This window comes from Sus scrofa, chromosome 4 (genome assembly GCF_000003025.6).
Source record: "Sus scrofa isolate TJ Tabasco breed Duroc chromosome 4, Sscrofa11.1, whole genome shotgun sequence".
In the NCBI taxonomy this organism is placed as follows: domain Eukaryota; kingdom Metazoa; phylum Chordata; class Mammalia; order Artiodactyla; family Suidae; genus Sus; species Sus scrofa.
Genome location: NC_010446.5, coordinates 8,221,529 through 8,239,729, shown reverse-complemented (window position 1 = coordinate 8,239,729; position 18,201 = coordinate 8,221,529). Strand labels below are relative to the sequence as shown.

The window sequence follows — 18,201 nt, the reverse complement described above, 5'->3', positions numbered from 1 at the left end:
CGATTTTCAGAAAGACCTTGGGAACTCTTGTCCTCACACATTTTATAGATGGAGAAGCTGAGGCTTAGGGCACCAAGTGAAATGGCCAGAGGCATATGGCTTGGAAGTGGCTGCCCTGGCGCCTGACCTCTGCTTTCGGGGAGCAGGCCTCCAGGAGCATTCTGCTCCACACCCCTCCCTCCATCCCACGCCCACCCTCTGAGTCAGTTCAACACGTGTCTTCTGGTAATGTCAGGGGGGGATGGAAGTACGGTGAGCAGGTCAAGGGTAGCAGGTGGAAACTTATGAGAACTTTGCATACCCAAGGGAGCAGAGCCAGCCACCCCACCCGGGCCCAGCTCGGCTGTGGCTCGGCCCAATTATTTTTAGATCAGCTCTGTCAACTCACATTGGGTTTGAAGCCGCCCCTGTCCCCCAGCCATGCCTGAGGCTGGGTCTCCTCCCTCGGGAGGCCCCTGGGACCTGCTCAGGAACTTTCACCTTGGCTTTGATCTTGCTCTCAGCCAGTGCATTCAAGCTTTTGAAAGAAAGCGTGTTGTTTCTGGATTTTAAAATCACATAGATTTTAAGATCCCTGCGTCCCCAGAGGAAAGCTGATGTCACTTTGGTGAAGGCTTCCAGCCCCAGCTGGCCCTGGTGCTTAGTGAGTGCATAGGAGATACGCTCAGGTGCCACATTTTCTCTTCTCTGAGAGTGAGTGTGCAAGAAGCAGCCTAAGCACTTGAAAATATTTTCTATATTTAAGAAGGTATTATTATTCTCACTACCTCAAGCTCCTCATGTTTTGCTTCTGCGAGTTTGAGTGCACACTCTGTCCCAGACACCTGCCGGCCGCTTGCCTGTCTGTCGTGAACCCCGTGTTATAAACGGGGGAACCTAGTGAGGGGGGGGTGACTGCTTAGTAATTCAGACAGCCCAAACTAGAGTTCGGGACACTTGCTCTGAACCATGACAAAGCCCGGCTCTTTCATTTTCACTGAATTACTTAATGCGTAGGATGTGAGAAAACTATAACAACGAGGAAGGCTTGGTGAGTTTGAGAGCATGCACCTGCCTGGCCCCAAGTCTCTAAGTGGATTTCATTGTAGGTCATGGCGGGGACTAAGTCTGAGTGTCTGCCCTGTAGCAGGGGCATTACAAGTGTCATTACATTTGAATCGCACCACAACCTTACAAGGAAGGGGGTTTCTCTCCATTTCACAGATGAGAAAACTGAGCTCAGAGAAGTCACATCCTACCCAAGACGCTGAGCTTTGCAGCCCACGTTCTCTCCGCTCCAGGCCCTGCCTGTGCCTGGCATTCTCCTCTCTTCTCAGTTGATGGGAAACTTTCCAGCTGGGGTCTGCAGGGCCTGATGTGGTCAGAGCCCATACCAGTGCCCCCCCCATCCCCCAGGTCGCTGCTGCCTGGCTCCAGTACCCACGCTTGGGCACTGGCCTCCCTGGGGGTGCATGGGTCACTAGGAGCTCCCCATGCAGGATCGATTTGCACGTGTCATGGGAGGCGGGAACATGAGCAGGGAAATGAATGAGTCGGTCAGGAGCACAGCCTGCTTGTGTGACCTGTGCACTGGAAGGTGGCTTGGAGGCTGCTCACCTTTCTTGGTCTCGCTCTCTCTGATCATGAAGGAGCCGATCTTCGTGTCTGGTAGCTGGAGCAGCTCCTCTGCCTTGTCTCTGCCCAGCCCTTCAAACAGCCAGCTGCGGAGGGGAAGACAGCCATGAGTACTGTGCGCACACCCGCCCCCTAAAGACGCAGAGATGCAGGGATGACGCTCAGGCTTAGCTACAGAAAACTGTTGGGATTAAAAAGAGCAAGGCAGAGTTCCGTCCTGGTGCAGTGGAAACAAATCCAACTGGGAACCATGAGGCTGTGGGTGCAATCCCTGGCCTTGTTCAGTGGGTTGAGGATCTGGTGTTGCCGTGAGCTGTGGCGTAGGTTGCAGATGAGGCTCGGATCCTGCATTGCCGTGGCTGTGGCGTAGGCCGGCGGCTGCAGCTCCGATTAGACCCCTAGCCTGGAACTCTCCATATGTCTCAGGTGCAGCCCTAAAAGGCAAAAAAAAAAAAAAAAAAAAAAAAGGGGGGCAAGGCAATCGATGGTTTATTCATTCTTTCTTTGAATCTTTCAAATAAAATTCCCGAGTACCCACTGCTTGCCAGGTATTACACTGGATAAGGGAACACAGAGATAAAACATCCTCCTTACCCTGTTTCTTAAATGCCAGCTGCCCTGTGCCCACTGTATTGTATAAAAGTCCAAAACATGATAAGGGACCTGTCTGGCAGTTTATTTAACATCTGTGTCCCTTCTGCTCTGACTGCCCTGCTCCTCCATTACCGTCCCATGGGGGCAGGGGCTGTCCGTCATTTCAGGTTTTGTTTTTGTGTCTAGGTTGTCAAGCCTGGTACATATCTGTGATCTGTGAATGAATGAATGAACCCAAGAAAGAAAGAGGAAGAAGAAAGAGGAAGGAAGAAAAGGAAGGAAGGGAGGGAGGGAGGGAGGAAGCAAGAAAGGAAGAAGAAGGAAGAAGGCGGGAGGGAGGAAGGAGGGAAGGGAAAGAAAGAAAAAGAAACAACCCCTGATTTCACCACCTACACCCCACCTTGCACTCATTCTATTTCCTTCCTGTCTTCTAGTCTTCAACGTGTTTTAAACTCGGTTGTCATTGCATGATGCATTTACGTGCATTTCTTGTTTTTTTCCTCACTTCACAGTAAAAAAAAAAAAAAAAAGCAGTTGTAATACCATAGCCCAGCTTTCCAACAGAATGTTCAGCTTCCAGAGGAGAGCGGGCACCTTGAACGCTCTGCTTTCAAAGCAGCCCCGGACACAAAGGAATCTGTGTTCTACGGGGACGCGTCCTCCCTCATTCGGCAGAGCAGCCTTGGCCAGATCTCACCGTGCAAGGAAACGCTCTGTCAGCAGCTGGCTGGCGTGTACTCGGAAGCAATCCCACATCGCCTTTTAAGTGTTTCTGTTTCCCTGAACAGCCCCTGGCTTTTAATCACATGTCTGATTTAGCCCATGCAGTTGCTCAGGTTTACCATCCCCATGGCGTGAAAGTGGGCCATTGGCAGGGCCTGGCTGAGGCCGAAGTGCACGTGCCAGCAGCCGCCCAGGCATAACCGTGGACACGGTTTATTTACGGACTGGGCTCCCAGTGTGCTTTGTTGCTAAGACCGTGATTGTGCCATATTTGGCCAAATTCTTTAGGTAGTGCCTTTGTTGTCCATAATGCACGGCATGTTAATTATTTAGCGTAGGTGACAGACATTCATCCTTTCAAGTCCTGAAATTCCATGAAATTCCACTTGTAGAAATGAAGACAGTAAAACAATGACAACAACAATAGCCACGTGACTGCTAATGACTGCTCATTATGAGCCACATATCCTAGGAAGCGCTTGAAATCTAATCCTCCTATCACCTCCTAAGGCCAAGAGGAGTATCTCTCTTTCACCCATGGGGACCCTGAGGGCCAGAGTGCTTAAGGGCTTAAATAATTTGTCCTGAGTTGCTCTGGTCACAGCTGGTAGAACTGGAATCGGGAGTGTGTTTTGCCAATTTCATAACCACTAGACATCACTGCCTCTCTTCCGCTTCTGCCTTTTGAGGCCGTTTGTTGCATCTGCTAGATGGGAAGCTCCATAAATAAGGTCGTGATTCCTTCTTAATCCCTTGGGGTCTTCACCAGCACCCCGACCCCTGCTCCCACCCGTATTCAGCACCCCATCTTCAACATGAAGGTACTGATGCATGTTTGCTGAATGAATGGATGAATCGGTGACACAGCTGATTCGAAGAATTACGTGACTCACATGCTTTCCCAGTTGTAGCTCTCTCAGCAGCTACGGCCCCACTTCTGCCCACCGTTGTCATCGTCGTGCTAAGCATAGACACGGCCGTGGGTATCTGTCATCAAAGCCGTAGTGCTGCGATGGAGTGCACTGAGCTACACGCTGCAGACTCTTCAGGCACCTCCGCCAGGCGGCAGGTGGTGTGCGGAGTCCTTCTCTGCGTGTAAGGCCGTTATGTCTGGACCCGTCAAAGGAAAACTGCCGCTCCCTTCTCCTTCCCATGTGCCAAGGTCAGGCCTTGGGAGCCTGACACATGGGGAGACCGTGGCTCAAGGGGGTTAAGGAAGGATTCCAAGCCTGCCATGGGTGTAGGCGGAGCTGCATCTGCCCCAGCCCCAGGTGTGCTGGCCTCCGGGGCCACTTGTCCTGCCAAAGTGGCCTCTTCTGCACAGCTGCAGGGGGAAGCGGTGTGCTTGCTTCCTTGTCTGCCAGGCCTGATTATTTCAAGAGCCTCCTCTTTTGCTTCGCCTCCATTTGTCAAACTGGGAATGTGCACGTTCTGGGCAGTGCTCGTTCGTCGTGTTCGGGATGTGATTTGATAACACAGCTAATATGTATTGAGTGCTACGGTAACGCCAGGCATGGCTCCAAGAACCGCACATGTATCATCCTATCTCATTCTCCTAACAGCCTGGCCTCTGGTCCCTTTGCTGCATGTTCTTATTCCTGTCATTCTATACAATGATCTCTCTTTGACGGGTGAGGAAAAGAAACTGATGTTGAGCAGCTTGCTCACTGTCACACAGCCAGTAAGCGACAAAGAGGCAGAATTTGCACCAGACTTTTAGCTGATGCATCCTGCGATCACAGTTCCTGAATCTGTGGTCGCTACAAGGACACTGCCTTCGAGCTCAGAGTTCCATTTGTCTTATCAAAGGGAAATCGAGTCTCAGAGAGGGAAAGGAATTAACTCAAGGTCACACCCCTTCCTTAGGGACGGAGCTGAGATTAGAAGTGACCGTCTCCTTTGCTATGCAGCAGAAATTGGCGCAAGTTTGTAAATCAGTGATATTCTAAAAAAAGAAAAAAAAAAGTGACCCTCTCAAACCAATGCCTTCCTTTCTGCTGTGCCATGCTGGGACCCCTCTATGCAAATGTATGAGTCACCAGCATAATATCATGCTTTATTGATGCTATTTTAGAAATGTACTCACCCATGGTAAACTCTGGCCACACATATTCCAGGAATGTAACTCTCTCGACCAGTGCTAAGAGAAATGGCTTTCCACCAGCCCCCTTCACTGTAGAGACAAGAACAGAGAGAAAACAGTGAGTAGGGAAGTGGCACAGGGAAGGAGTAAATGCCCCGAGTAATCAGATTTAAGCCCGCGTACAGTGGGATGTAATTTTTTAAGGTTTTTCTGAGGTCTGTCATTGGCTGTGTTGGCTAGAATTTCTCCCTATGACAATTGAGGTTTTAAGGATCTCTGCTTATTCCCAGCTAGCCAGGAAATCTCCCCCTACACTGGCAAGAGGCATTTTTCAGGGATCAGCAGCTGATGTTTCTAGCTGATGTTCCACAGTTGGAGGTTTTTTTCAGCATAAGCATCCACAATGCTGAATTCCAGCCTGAGAAATAACCAAGACAGTGTCACACGTCTGCATCAATGAGCATGACCTAAGTGAAAGAACTCAGAGCCCCTGTTTCTTCTATAGCCTCTCTCGGATCATGGAGCGACAACAGGCTAGAAAGAACTACCTTTCTGTTTATCATCGGAAGATTTTTTTTTTCAGACCCCTGGGTCCTCGTCCTGAGTCTGCACTCATATAAAATAGCAGCCCTGCCTCTGTGGGGGGAGATGAGGCCAACATAAGAAGCAGACGTTGGATCCTAAGGGTCTCAAAAGCCAAGTTAAGGACTTGAAAGTACATCCATCAGGCAGCAGGGAGCCACTGAAGGCTTTAGAGCACCGGCAGCATTAAGGAGATTGAGCATGAAGGCCCACTGCCCATGTGGAATGGAACAAGTAGAGCTAAAATCTAACGATTCCCACCAAAATCGAGTTCTTCGTTGGGGGGCGTGGTAAACGTTTCGGGAAGCTGACTCACTCAGAAATCACGCGCAGTTTCTCCCCACGGCGGAATATCGGGGGGCTGATGTCAGGAGACGGGTAGTCACTCAGCACTGCCAGGAAGTCGCTGTCCGTTCCTGGGGAACAAGGGCAAAGGGGTGTTCTTACTCGCGAGGAATGAAGAGCAGACCTGGGAGGTGAGGGCAGAGGTGACACCCTCCTGGGAACATGTGACTGTCCTGAAAGAGCAGTTTCTAGCTGGCCCCCCTCTCTCTGGGGGTGGTGGCGCAGGCTGCTTGAGGAAGCTGGAGAGTCAGCTCGCCTGCTGTCATTCTCAAGCCCACCCTGGCCCTGATGTTCTCATCTGAGAGGTGGGGATCCAGAGGTCTTTGAGCTGAGGTCCTAAGACCTGGCGCCAGGGTCTGCCCTGCTTCTGCTGATCTGTGACATCTTGCCGAGTCCTGGCATGCTTGCCAGCCTCAATGTCCCCATCTTTAAAGTAGGGCCAACAATACCGCTTTCCAGGATTATCATGCGCTGAAAGTACGTAGCAGCACCTGAGAATGATGAGGTGCTCTTGAAATGCGCCCCCTGATTACCATCCCCTCGGGTACCTTCCTGGGGGCTTGCGGATCCCACGTCTGCAGCACATCAGTGTGGGGGGTTGGGGCCAGGCTCCGTGAGTTCTGAGGACCCACTAGGGCCAGGGGATATTAATCCCGAAGCTCAACAAAGCCCTTCTTCCTCACAGAATGTAAGGTAGCATGTGCTGAGGGTCTACTTAATGGGGACTTTTCTTGGGCAGAGGGAGAAAAATCCAGCACTTCTCATCACTCATATGTTGACAGTAATTCTGGTGAAGTTTTGAGAAGGGAAACGTGCTCTCTGGTTCTTTCTGGTTTGGGCACTAGCACAGCTTCCTGTGGAGCAGAGAGAGAGGGATAACACGTGAATCGGCTTTCTGACACTAAGCGAGGCTGTGTGTCACAGCCTTAGTGACAGGCCGCAATTCAGGTGCCTCTGATGCAGGCTAATACTGGGGTACGTCTTTGGGGAAACAGCACACCCTGCAGATTGGCAAACGCCGTAGTGGCTTGCGGCCACTTTGTGTTTGTCAGTCTGTCCGCTGGCTGGACATCGGAACTCAGCCTTCTGGGTAACACGCCGTTTGCTTCTTTGTTCACCTTTTTTTCAAAATTATAGAGGGGTCATTTACAGTGTTGTGTCAATTTCTGCCGTGCAGCATAGTGACCCGGCCACACATAGGTACATTCTTTTTCTCATGCTATCTGCCATCGTGTTCTGTCCCAGAGTCCCCCATGCTGTACAGTAGGACCTCATTGCCGATGCATCTTAAATGCAATAGTTTGCAGTTATTTATTGATCACCCACTGTGGGCCAAGCATGGCAAACAAACAAGCCAAGTCTGCTGCTCTCATGGGGCTCGTGTTCTAGAAAGTACTTCAAGAATCGGGGGGAGGGATGATCCCTGCCCCCTTGACCCCAGGAAAAGCTGGAGAAATCCCAACACTTGGGCATGGCAGGTTCAGGGGCCCAAGCAGGCCACTTTCTAGGATCCAGACACGCTCAGGCTGGGACCTCTCCCCCCCTGCACCTTACAGCCCACTTGTCCTGCATTCTCCGTCCTCAGCCAGACGTGTCACGAGGGAGCTTAAATACTAGGATGAAAAGAATGCATGAGAAGCAAGCTATCACCGCTGAAGGGTTGTTCAGTTGGGGAAGCTGAGTTACAGGCAATAAATCCTGTCCAAGCCAGTGCCCCTGCGTGTGAGCTGGAAAAGCGAAAGTGGTTTCGGTGGCCGTGGTCACTGGATGGAGGCAGAGCTCATGAGAAGGTGCAGAGTTGGCCAGGAAGGGCTGCCATGAGGCTCTGACCTTCCCCGAGCCTGTGCTGAGGCCTCCCTCCCATCCTGCTTGGCCGAATTGGAAAGAGTTCTTCCCCTGTGTAGCCCACCCCGAGCCTGATACTTAGAGGCCACAGCACAGTTGGACTTAAAGCCCAAAGTCTGGGTTCTAATAAGGGATGGATCTGATTTTCTGGGACATGAAGCCAAGGCAAAGCTGAAAGTCCTCTTCCAGAAAAAGAGCAGGAAATGGCAGACAGAGTATCAGGTAGGGGCCCTTGGAAGGTGCTGTGCCAGTGAGGGGGGCCTGGCACATAGGGTTTGTTCAGCTTCCTGGTAAACTAGCCCCGGTTCCGAGGCTGATGAGCCACTCTCCAGTGTGGACACACTTTCCCCTCTGGGATATGTGGGTTAGTCTGGAAAATGGGGGGTCGGGAAAATGCCTTCTTGATGGAAATCTGTTCTTCCTGGTCTCATGGCCCCCAAGGACCCCCATATTCCCCCAGTATGGAAGGACCACTTAGGGACGTGGTCCCCGTGCCTCAGAAGCTGTGGCGTGGGCTGCTCTGTTCTCTCAACCAGCCAGGGCCCCCCCGCTCCAGAGCCCGTGAGGGGCTGTCCCCTCTTCCCTTCCTGGAGCATGCCCTGCTGTCCCCCCCCCCAAGCCTTCCCACCTCTGTCAACTCAGAATCGGCCCCCAGAGGGGAGATTAGCCTGATGCCCTGGAGATGCCCACTCTCTGCGGCCCCCTCTTGGGCCCTGGGCTTTTCCTTTGAGGCTGTTAGACAGGGTTGTGGGTGTTTTTGCGTTTCTGTGACCATCAGGGAACGGCCGTGAACTCCAGGCGGAGCTGACCTGCCCAGGATGCCCAAGGCAGGTTTATCACATGCAAAGGTAAAGAGGTCTCGGTGCTGTCAGGCCCTTGCAAACTACCCCTGTGCTGAGTGGATCAAGGGCCCAGGAGAAGGAAACCTCGTCGGCGCTGGGGGCAGGCAGCCTGGTAGCTGGTCATTACAGAAATGGCCCCTTTGAAAAACAAGTATGGAAATGAGAGGCATGACGTGTTTGATCCTTGGCATAACGGAGCTTTGAAATGGGCTGTGTGTGGAATTCCTGTCCTGGTGGAGCGGAAACAAATCCGACTCGGAACTGTGAGGTTGCGAGTTCAATCCCTGGCCTCGCTCAGTGGGTTAAGGATCCGGCGTTGCCATGAGCTGTGGTGTAGGTTGCAGACATGGTTCGGATCCTGTGTTGCTGTGGCTGTGGCTTATTCTGGTAGCTGCGGCTCTGATTAGACCCCTAGCCTGGGAATGTCTATATGCCGAGGAAGTGGCCCTAAAAAGCAAAAAGGGGGGGAAGAAATAGGCTTAGTGTCTATAGGGGGGTTGGGGCTTTGATCTCTGATTCAGGAGTAAGGCTGTGAACCATTGTCTTCTCATAATGTGACAAACAGAAACAAAAACAAAATCCTATTATAAAACCGATTGTGTCAATGGGGGAAAACAGGCTTACAGGGTTGGAGAGTTTCAATTTCACAACAGCAGAGTTGAGTTTCCTGTGGAATTTCCGTAATAGCGATGTTATTAGAGCCGTAACACTTAAACATCACTGAGAAAACCCTGCCTGGAGCATCTGCTGCAAGGTTACAGCCAGTGCCCGCCCCATCGCCTGTGTCCCTGCGTTCGGAAGACAGAAGGCAAAGTCAGTGGAAAAGTGGAAGTTTGGTCTGTGCTTTTGTGGGAAGGACAGCCTTTGTTCTAAATAAGGTCTGGTGCCACCATCCCATCTAAGTCCTCCCTGGGCTTTGGTCCCAGCAGTGAAATACACACGAGGTGGGACATTTAAATTTCTCTCAGGTTCAAACACATGATTAGGGACTCCTGAAGCCCCTGGCTTTGTGCAGAGCTGAGCATCTGAATTAAGTCTGATAAGTGGGTGATACAGAAAAGAGGGGCTGGGAGGAAGCGGGCGGGATTACTGCCGACTCAAGATGAGGAAATAAATCCAGTGGAGAAATGTGTGCCGAGCACACAGAGGAGAACTCCTGGGGGAATTTTCAGGAGAGAGAAGAGGCTTTGCCATCATTCAGACCTGGCTTCAATTCCACCTCCTCTACTTCAGGGTTTTGTGAGTTGGAGAGAGATTCCTTTTTAATCTGAGCTTGATTTCTTCATGCATCAAAATGGGAATTATCAAAATCAACCTCCTCGGCCCGGGTGAGGATCCGGGAGGAGGGACGCGTATAGAGCCTGCCTCCGTCCGAGGCAGCTAATCTCATGTTGATGGTGAACCTTCTGGAATCAGGGCCAGTTTCAGCCAGTCATGTCCTAAATGTTGAAAAGCCTCTGGTCATGTAAATTTGCAAATATTCTTACCTTCTAAAAACAAACTCCATTTGGTGAGAACCGAAGACAAAATTCAAGAGACCAAACACTTGCTAAAAGCTCAATTCAAAAATGAGTCAGACTGAACCATATATATGAAAGTGGAAAATGGGCAGTGACCCCCAAAAGGAAGGAGACTGAGGCGGAACTAACTCACCACACATGTTACTTGGTGAAAAGAGGACAGACCCTTTTTTGCATTGTTATTCTTTAGAGCGGCATTATCCTTTCTTTTAAAATGCTGAAAAACTCTTAGTAGATCCCATTTATAACCACGTTGCCAAACCAGCCATTCTTCACGGCCCATGCTCCCCTATGGCGCTACGGGACAGCTATGCCAATTTAAAGGGTGTAGAACCAAGGCGGGAGGCGCTTTAGGAACGTGTCAGGGGGAGGGCACGGAGGTTTCCAAGCTCATGGTCAGGTCCCTGAGCCACTTAGCTCTTTTGGGGACTTAGCTACCAGGCTCCCCACAGTTAACCCTTGACCCTCGACAGGTTGGGATGGAGGCTGATTCAAGTGAGCCTTCAGAGTTGGCACAAGCAGCTCAGTGCAGTGGGCAGGAGCATAGGTAACCTTCTCTGAGTGCAGTTTCTGGTTTGGCCTTTCCTTGAGTCATGCCCAAACTCATGGCCTTATTCTTCGTAGCTTTTATAGGAAATGGACACACACACACACACACACACACACACACACACACACACACACACACACACACACACACACACACAACTAACCAGTCAGACAGGGCAGGGACGACTGGCCCCATAGAAGGTCTCCTGGGTTCTCTTGGTCACTGTGAACCACAGCTTGTGCCTGTGGGTCCTGTGTTACGGGCTGGAAAGTAGGATGCAATGGCCTAAAAAGCTCGTGGCTTCTCCATCTGTCAGATGGGGCAGAGTGGGACTGAGCGGATCCCCAGACTCTTAGCTGGTACAGTGAGGTGGAGAGTCTTGCCCAGAACACACACCTAGTACGTCGGGGCCCTGGTTTCACAAGCAGGTAACCTGTCCTCAGAGGATGCAGACCCTGCTCTGGACGACCCGCCCCTCTCCTGCCCACAGCTGGCCTCCACCTGCTCTATCTCTTACTTAATAGTGGTTTTTCTTTGTGTTAATTCACTTAAAAACATCTTTAGTCCTGACCTAAGCAACGTGACATCAGGGGTTTGGTGGACTAGTTATCATTTGTATGGCATCCATGAAATGTGTAAACATGGGCCATGTGATAAAAAAATGGAATGATCTGGTTCCTCCTGAAGCCACCGTGTGTACCAGCTGTGGGGTGAGCGAGACCAGGGTGGGAGACGGGCCTCGCGTCAAAGATCTGACGCGGTTTCCTGTCTCACGAGGGCGCCTGAATGTCTGTGTCATTAAATCTGGTGACCTCGGTCTCCCTCTAGAGAACACGTCCCCTCCAGGCATATCATGTTGTGGGGGTGAGGAGGGGGACGCCTGATTCGGGCCCCAGTCCTCAAGTCCCAGCTGCAGGGTCTTGGGCGAGTAAGTGAAACTTCTTGTGCCTGGGTCGCCACGGCTGCCACGTGGGGATGTGAAGAGCAGTCATCTCCGGCGCGGGTTGAGAATCCAGAGTCTAAGGCACCTGCAGTCGCAGCTGGCACGTGAAAGCGCCCGGGGACTCCTATTACCCCCATCGTACAAAGGAGGACGGGGGAACACTTCGGGCAAGAGCTGCCTTCCTCTCTGTGTGGGAGGGTAGGGGCAGGACTAAAGCTAGGTCTATGGTCTGCCGGCTGGAGGGGGCTTAAGATGCTCCAGGGGCTGGGAAGAGATCAGGCATGCCACTCCTGACCGCCATCACCGGGTTCCCACGAGCAGGTCTGGGGTGGGGGCCAGGAATCTGCCTTTTGATGACTTCCCAGGGGTTGGGGCAGGTGGTCTGAGCACGCGCCGAGAAGTACCCTGCTGGCTCTGAGGCTCCCTCCCAGCTCTTCCTCCCTGGAGCCCCACCCACCCCTCTTTCCACCCACCCAGTAGCACGCTCAATGCTATGTAAATGCACAGCTTAGCATTATTTCCATCTTTGCACAGAAAGGGGTCTGAGCAGCATCTGGTTTTGCGTTGCCACCTCTGCCAGTGAGGTCTCACTTCAAGTCAGGGCGATAAGGGGGTCAGAACTGGGGAGGGAGAAAGGTCACAGCAGTGTGACTGACTCCTCTTTTTAAGGTGGAAATACGTTACTTCCCTGCTCCTGGGGAGTTCCCTGGGGATTATTCAACTCTGCACCGCCTATGTGTGAGCCGTAGCCAGAGTCTGGATGTGTAGAGAAAAGGAGTTCTTTGGGATGATTTGCAAACAAGCTTTGGAATCCCCAGTTCTATCATCTTTACACTTTTGTGTGTGTGTGGGGGTGGCATTCAGACACAGCCTGGTGCAATCAGATAATCTCAGATAGAATATAAAAAGGTGATTCTGCCACATAGCTCTCATTGCCACTTCGTGCTGTTTCTGCTGCCAGGGAGCAGCTATTCTGCTCTCCGTGTGCCTGTCTCCCTCGTGGGAGGCCCAGTGAGCTCCCTGAGGTCATAGAGCCCCCAGAGGACACCACCAGAAGCTCAACAAGGTCATTTGCCTCTGAGACCTGCCCTGGTTCCACCAAGCCCTGCAGCTTCTGTGGGTTTTGTGATATTAGTCTCTGGGAACAAGATGAATGAGGAATGTTCTGGAAAGCTTAATATAGAAGAAAACTGATGGGCAAACCCATATTCCAAGGCATCCACAGTCGTGGTTTAAGGGAAGAATGAACTCTTGAAAGCTCAGAACACTTGTTCATCTGAAAGTCCACAGATTGGCCTCCTGCCCGTTCGTCCCTGGCTTTGGGGCGCCTCACCCCCGCCCCTCGCTCAGGCTGACGTCAGAGGAAGCACTAACTACATGTTGACCCCAAGCAGTCCGCTCCCACACAACCTCCTAGGTATCTGAGACCCATCAAAAGCGTAAGCAGGAGTGTTCCCTGAGACGTGCGTGTTCTGAGAAAGCCGGATTTCCTTGCCTCATTTGGATGGAGGCTAATTAGTGTATCCACTGTGTCACCCTGTCCCTTACACAAGAAGGTGTCAGAGCAAAGAGGAAATCAGGTTGGGACTGATCTCAAAGGAAACTTTTCAGGGGTGGGGAGTGGAAAAGCCGCCGCCCGCCAGCACTTGATGTGGTTGCCTGGATCACAGACTGAGTGTGACCTGGGGAATTCTCTGAACTGGGGGGCGGAGGCTCGGGGAGACCCCTCTTCCTCCTCTCTAGAGGCGACCTCCCACCCACACGGTGGAAAAAGAAAAACTTATTTCATGACGATTTGCATTTAAAAAATCAAGGCAAATAGGCAGGGCCGTGGAGGCCCATGTTTTCATGGGGCTTGCTAGAGCGTGCCGGCCCTCCTCCCCGCGGGAGAGGCCACAAGGCACCCTGGGCTCAGCATGGGCCCTGGGCATGGCTGTGTCAGTTTTCTGGAGGTGGCCATGACCGGAGGAGGAGACTAGGGCTTGAGTAGGTTTGGAGAAGGTGGGAGAAGGGGTCCAGGCCCTTGCCCGCGGCAGGCACACGGCCTCTCTGCACAACTGCACACAGTTCTGAGCTTTGCATGGGAGGTGGAGGGCCCCGCCGCTCAGGGCCCCGGCGCACCCAGCCTGCTCCACCCAATCACGTGGTTCCTCCTCCTTTGTCCTGGGGAACATTCTTAGTGTCTTTCCCCACTAGGTTTGGGGAGGGGTATTGCCGAGCTAGAAAGGAGAGCCTCTGAATTGCCCTGCATCTGACGAGAGCTGCAGACCAAAGAGGAGGGTCTCTGCACCGTCACTTGGGGACATCTGGGAAGTCATGAGACTCTGTGTAAGCTGAGTGTCTCCCTTTTGGGAGAAGTGAAAAGGCAGCTCCTTTTTTAAGGGGCCACAGGAGTCATGGAGTGACTCCACACTGGGAGGCGAGTGTCTCAAATCCCCCATGACTCACCCTGGGGAAACCAACGGACCCCCTGACCACACCCCTCCCGACACCCTAAAGGACCCACAGGTGCGGCCCCGCTGCCCTGATAGGGGGTAGAGGTGAGGGTGTCCACGGCCCCCAGCACCACTGAAGCCGGAGCTCCACGGGCCTGCTCGCGGCCTTTGCCTTCTGCTGGCCCATGTCTCCTCCCGGCTCTGGAGCCATCCCTGCTCGACTCTGTAGCTTCGAGAGTCTGGCAAAACCTGGTATCTCTGGGAGAATCAGATTTTTGTCATCCTTGTGCCCTCCCCCTAGAACACCTGGCCCCTGTGATTCTACCCGTGGCACAAGGATTCCTTTATTTTCAGGAATATGTCCTAGGGCGGGGGGCCAGCTTTGTAAAGTTACACTGGGAAAGCTCTAGCTGAGCCTGATCATATGATATACCCATGATAATGTTTTATACCCGTGATAATGTTATAGGCCCTTCGGGGTCTGGTTTCAGAATCAGCCTGGCCTGGGGTGGAAGTCAGACTCTGACAATAGCTAGTGCACACGTTACATTCGTTTCGTTGGCCTCAGTTTCCCCACCTATAAATACAAGAAAGGGATGGAACACGCTGCTCTCAAGGTCCATCACAAAATGCCCACGATTTGGCATCCTTCTAGGGCACCAGCATCCCTCTTTTTTAACATTTAATATGAACATGTTAAGACAAGCAAAGTGAGAGAGTCAGAAGGAAGTGCCGTGTGCCCATTGCCAGGTTTCAACAGCCATCGGCGCCCCCACCGCCCGATCTTCGCCAAAGAAGCCAAACTTACCATCTGGGCTGGGCGCTGGCCTCTCGGCAGGCGCTGGGCTGGATCGCACGCTGTTCCCCATCTCTCTCTCCCCCCGGGCTGTCGAAGCCGCTCGAAGCCAACGGCACAGGGAATCCACACGGAGCGTCAGCCACGCGCCGGGCCCTCTGGGTGGAGAATGACCCAGATTAGAATACATCGTGTATCATTTTTTCAGGCCGCTGGCTTCTTGAAAGGCGGGTGTTTTTATGTGAGGACGAGGTTCGTGAATGTTGGTTACGTTTGTGCAGCTCGACTTCTTTTATCAAGGGAATGACAGAGAAAAACCACAGAGAGGGAAGTTGCTCGCAAGGGCTGTTGGTGGAGAAAGTTTCCATTCCTCCGCCCCGGCTGACAGCAAACAGGCGGCAGCATCTGCAGGAGAGGCTGAAGCTGCTTCACTCGCCGGGGCTCCACTCCTGGGGCCCGGCCCTCAACTCCCTGGGGCCGGGCGTGCACGCTCTGAAAGCTCAGGAGTTACACGTGGCTCCACAGCCAATGGGGGGACGAGGAGCGGGGACTTTCTGTTTGCACTTTCTCCCTTCTGTCGGAGCTTCTCAGCCTGCCCTTAGCCACGGGGACGCAAGAAAACACCCTAGCGAGACTGTGTTTGTTGCCTGCTTCCCAGGCTGCTGCGGCATCTGCTGTTACTTTTGATTATCTAGACTCCCTGCATCTCTAACCCCATGTTGCAGAAAGGACACTGAGGCTCAGAGAAGGTAAAGGTTTTGTCCAAGGTCACACAGCACGTAACTGGGCAGCTGGGGATTTGATCGGCTGATGCTCAGTCTCTGATTTTTTCCACAAGATCCAAAAAGTCTGGCTCTGCGCATGCACGCTAGGTGACCTTGGCAAGCTCTTGACCTTTCTCTGCCTGCTTCAGGGAATAGTAGCCAAACGACATCAGGTTGTGGCTGCAATATGAATAGATAAAGCCCATGAAACACTGAGGACATGGCCCAGCATAAGATCCATGTTAGCTTTTGCCATTTACAGTCTATTCTCGGAAAGTCCATAGTGAGAAAAGCTTGAATTCTGGGTCTTTGGACAAGTATTTTAGGAAAGGACGTAAATGATTCCAGGATAGAAGTGTCTTCTCAGGTTGCTTGAAGCACAGGGAAGAAAGCTACACCCACAGACATGGCCATTGCTGTCTCCTGGGGACAAAGAGAAGATGGAGTAGAACCCCCCAGCTGGCGTCTGTTCCACCTGGAAAATCGCATTCCGCCCCAGTCTCTGACTCCAGGTTAGGATCAAGGCCTCATGCATTTGAAAGTGTCCCAAAGTCAGCCAGGCCAACCTCCACCTTGGCCTTAAATCCTTCCTCTGTGCATGACATGTTAGGATTCTAGAAAGACCTATGCACTCAGAGCCAGGCCTTTCAGAGGCTGAGGAAGGTCTGTACCACTTCCTAATTTGGGGGTGGGATGGGGAGGTGGGGGACCTGGTATATTATGAAAAAAGGAAGACCAGATGGGTGTTCCTTGAAAGTTAATCTATTTTAACTATTTACATGAACAGTTTATCACTTATCACTCAAACTAATAGATTGTAACATAATTGTGCTATTGTAATACAGTTGTGCTATTTCCAAGATAAATACAAGGCTGGCAAATTCTCTAAACCCATAAGGTGCCACAGCACATGTGGCTGGAGTGGGCATGTGCTTAAATTAGGAGTCCCATCTTCTGATCCTCTTGGGAGCAGGAGTGGGTTAAGAGTGAGGTCCCTCCTGATAAAAGACCAGAGCTCGTCTTCCTCCGTCTTGTCTCTTCTCTCCCCACACACGGCCAAGGGGGTGCTTTGTCCCTGGCAGGGCCCGTCCTGCGGGCTGGGCAGGTTTTAGCAGCGTCACCCTGGCTCCAGAGGGCAGGGACGAGTTTTCACTGTCCCTGGAGGGCCCCTTGCCTGATGCAGGCTCTCACAGAAATGTGCTCCAGAAAAAGGCTGGAGACACCAGGCCAGAGGAGTGGCTGGCAGCCTCAGTCCCTGCAATTCAGCATCTCCTGTGCACCACGTGGTTCCACCCAGCTGACAGGGAACCCTGCTGCCTCTGGGCTCCCCCTGCACCCCGAGGTACATCCAGGGAAGGAGCAGAGACTGACTCTGGGGAGCCGGCACCCGGCATGGGAGGCCCCATCACCTCTGTCCTGCTCCCAGTGTCTCCCTGGAGCCCTCGGCCTTTCTGTGCATCGTCACCAAGGCCTTCGAGCTTCCAGAGGAAGCTCCCAGGGCAGGTGGAGGAGAGGCCCCGGCAGGCTTCCCCATGCAGAGATAACTCAGAACCGGGTGTGCCAGCCTTGCCCCCTCACTCTCCAGAGGGTCCCCACACTGTGTCACTTGACTCCCCAAAAACAATACACTCGGCTCCCTGCAGCCTGATGCTTGGCCTCAAGGATCAACTGGATGCCAGGGCTGGTGCCTTTCACCTCCAACCTAGAGCCCCCAGTAGGTGGGTGAGCTCCCACCTCCCCAGACACCCCAGGCCCCCCCTTCTCGCCTCTTCTATTCCACCTGCCTGCCCTGCGCTGTTTCCAAGCCACAGCCTCCAGCCATCAAGTGCGACTCTCATCTTCACACTGACAACTCCAGCAAAGTCATAGGGGAAAGACTTTGTAATCTATCTAAGTGAATTCTAACGTCGCCTCGCTTTCGACAGCTTCAGAATGCTTTAGGAGCATTTGTGCGCCAACCAGGGGCGGGGGGTGGGGGTGTGTGTGCGCAATTCAGGGGCCCCAATGCAGGAAAACTAAACAAAACAAGACTTGAAACTTGCATTTTTTAGATGGGAAAACTGAGGTCCAGCCAAGGAAAGAAACACACCCAGGGTCTCGAGACGAGAAAGACGGGGTAAATGCTGGCGCCAGACTCTCCTCGGACCCACCCTCTCCCTGTTTCTGGCTGGCGGGTGGGCACGCGGAGAGCAGGGGCTGGGCTGGGCGGCACGCACCACATCCCGCGCGGTTCAGAGAAACCCGTCCGCCCAGCTGCCCCTTAGGGGTCTGCTCGCTGGCTTCCTACCACCTCCAAGAAGGAGTTAAATCATCTGAAAGAGGCTTTGATTCAAGAAGAGTGAAAGTGCCCCCCGAGACTGAGAACTGGAGTCCCCCTAATGGCATGGCTGAACAATCTGATTTAATCTGTGGCAGTTTTGTGCACTGCCTGGAGGCAGGGGAGAGGGTGTAGGAGACACGACTGCGTCTAGAAATAATAAGGAGAGAGCCAAGGAGAAAAGAGTTCATTAGTGTTGGCTCTGAACAGTCTCGGTGTATCTCTCCCTCTTCTTTGTGCTGTCAGAG

General features: G+C 52.5%; 2 protein-coding genes across 6 annotated transcripts in view; one reads left to right on the top strand and one right to left on the bottom strand.

Annotated features, from left to right (window-relative positions):
- Positions 1-18,201, top strand: part of TG (thyroglobulin) — a 224,041-nt gene that overhangs the window by 142,706 nt on the left and 63,134 nt on the right.
- Positions 1-18,201, bottom strand: part of SLA (Src like adaptor) — an 80,568-nt gene that overhangs the window by 7,667 nt on the left and 54,700 nt on the right. For all 4 annotated transcript variants that reach the window (XR_002343070.1, XR_002343069.1, XR_002343071.1 and 1 more), the window contains 4 exons: positions 14,885-15,030; positions 5,913-6,012; positions 5,018-5,104; positions 1,597-1,700 (listed from right to left, as the gene is read on the bottom strand). Coding sequence is in view for 1 of the 4 variants with exons in the window: in XM_013996470.2 (XP_013851924.1) it covers positions 1,597-1,700; positions 5,018-5,104; positions 5,913-6,012; positions 14,885-14,945 (352 nt within the window). In the remaining 3 variants the exon portion in view is untranslated. The remainder of the gene's footprint in view (positions 1-1,596; positions 1,701-5,017; positions 5,105-5,912; positions 6,013-14,884; positions 15,031-18,201) is intronic.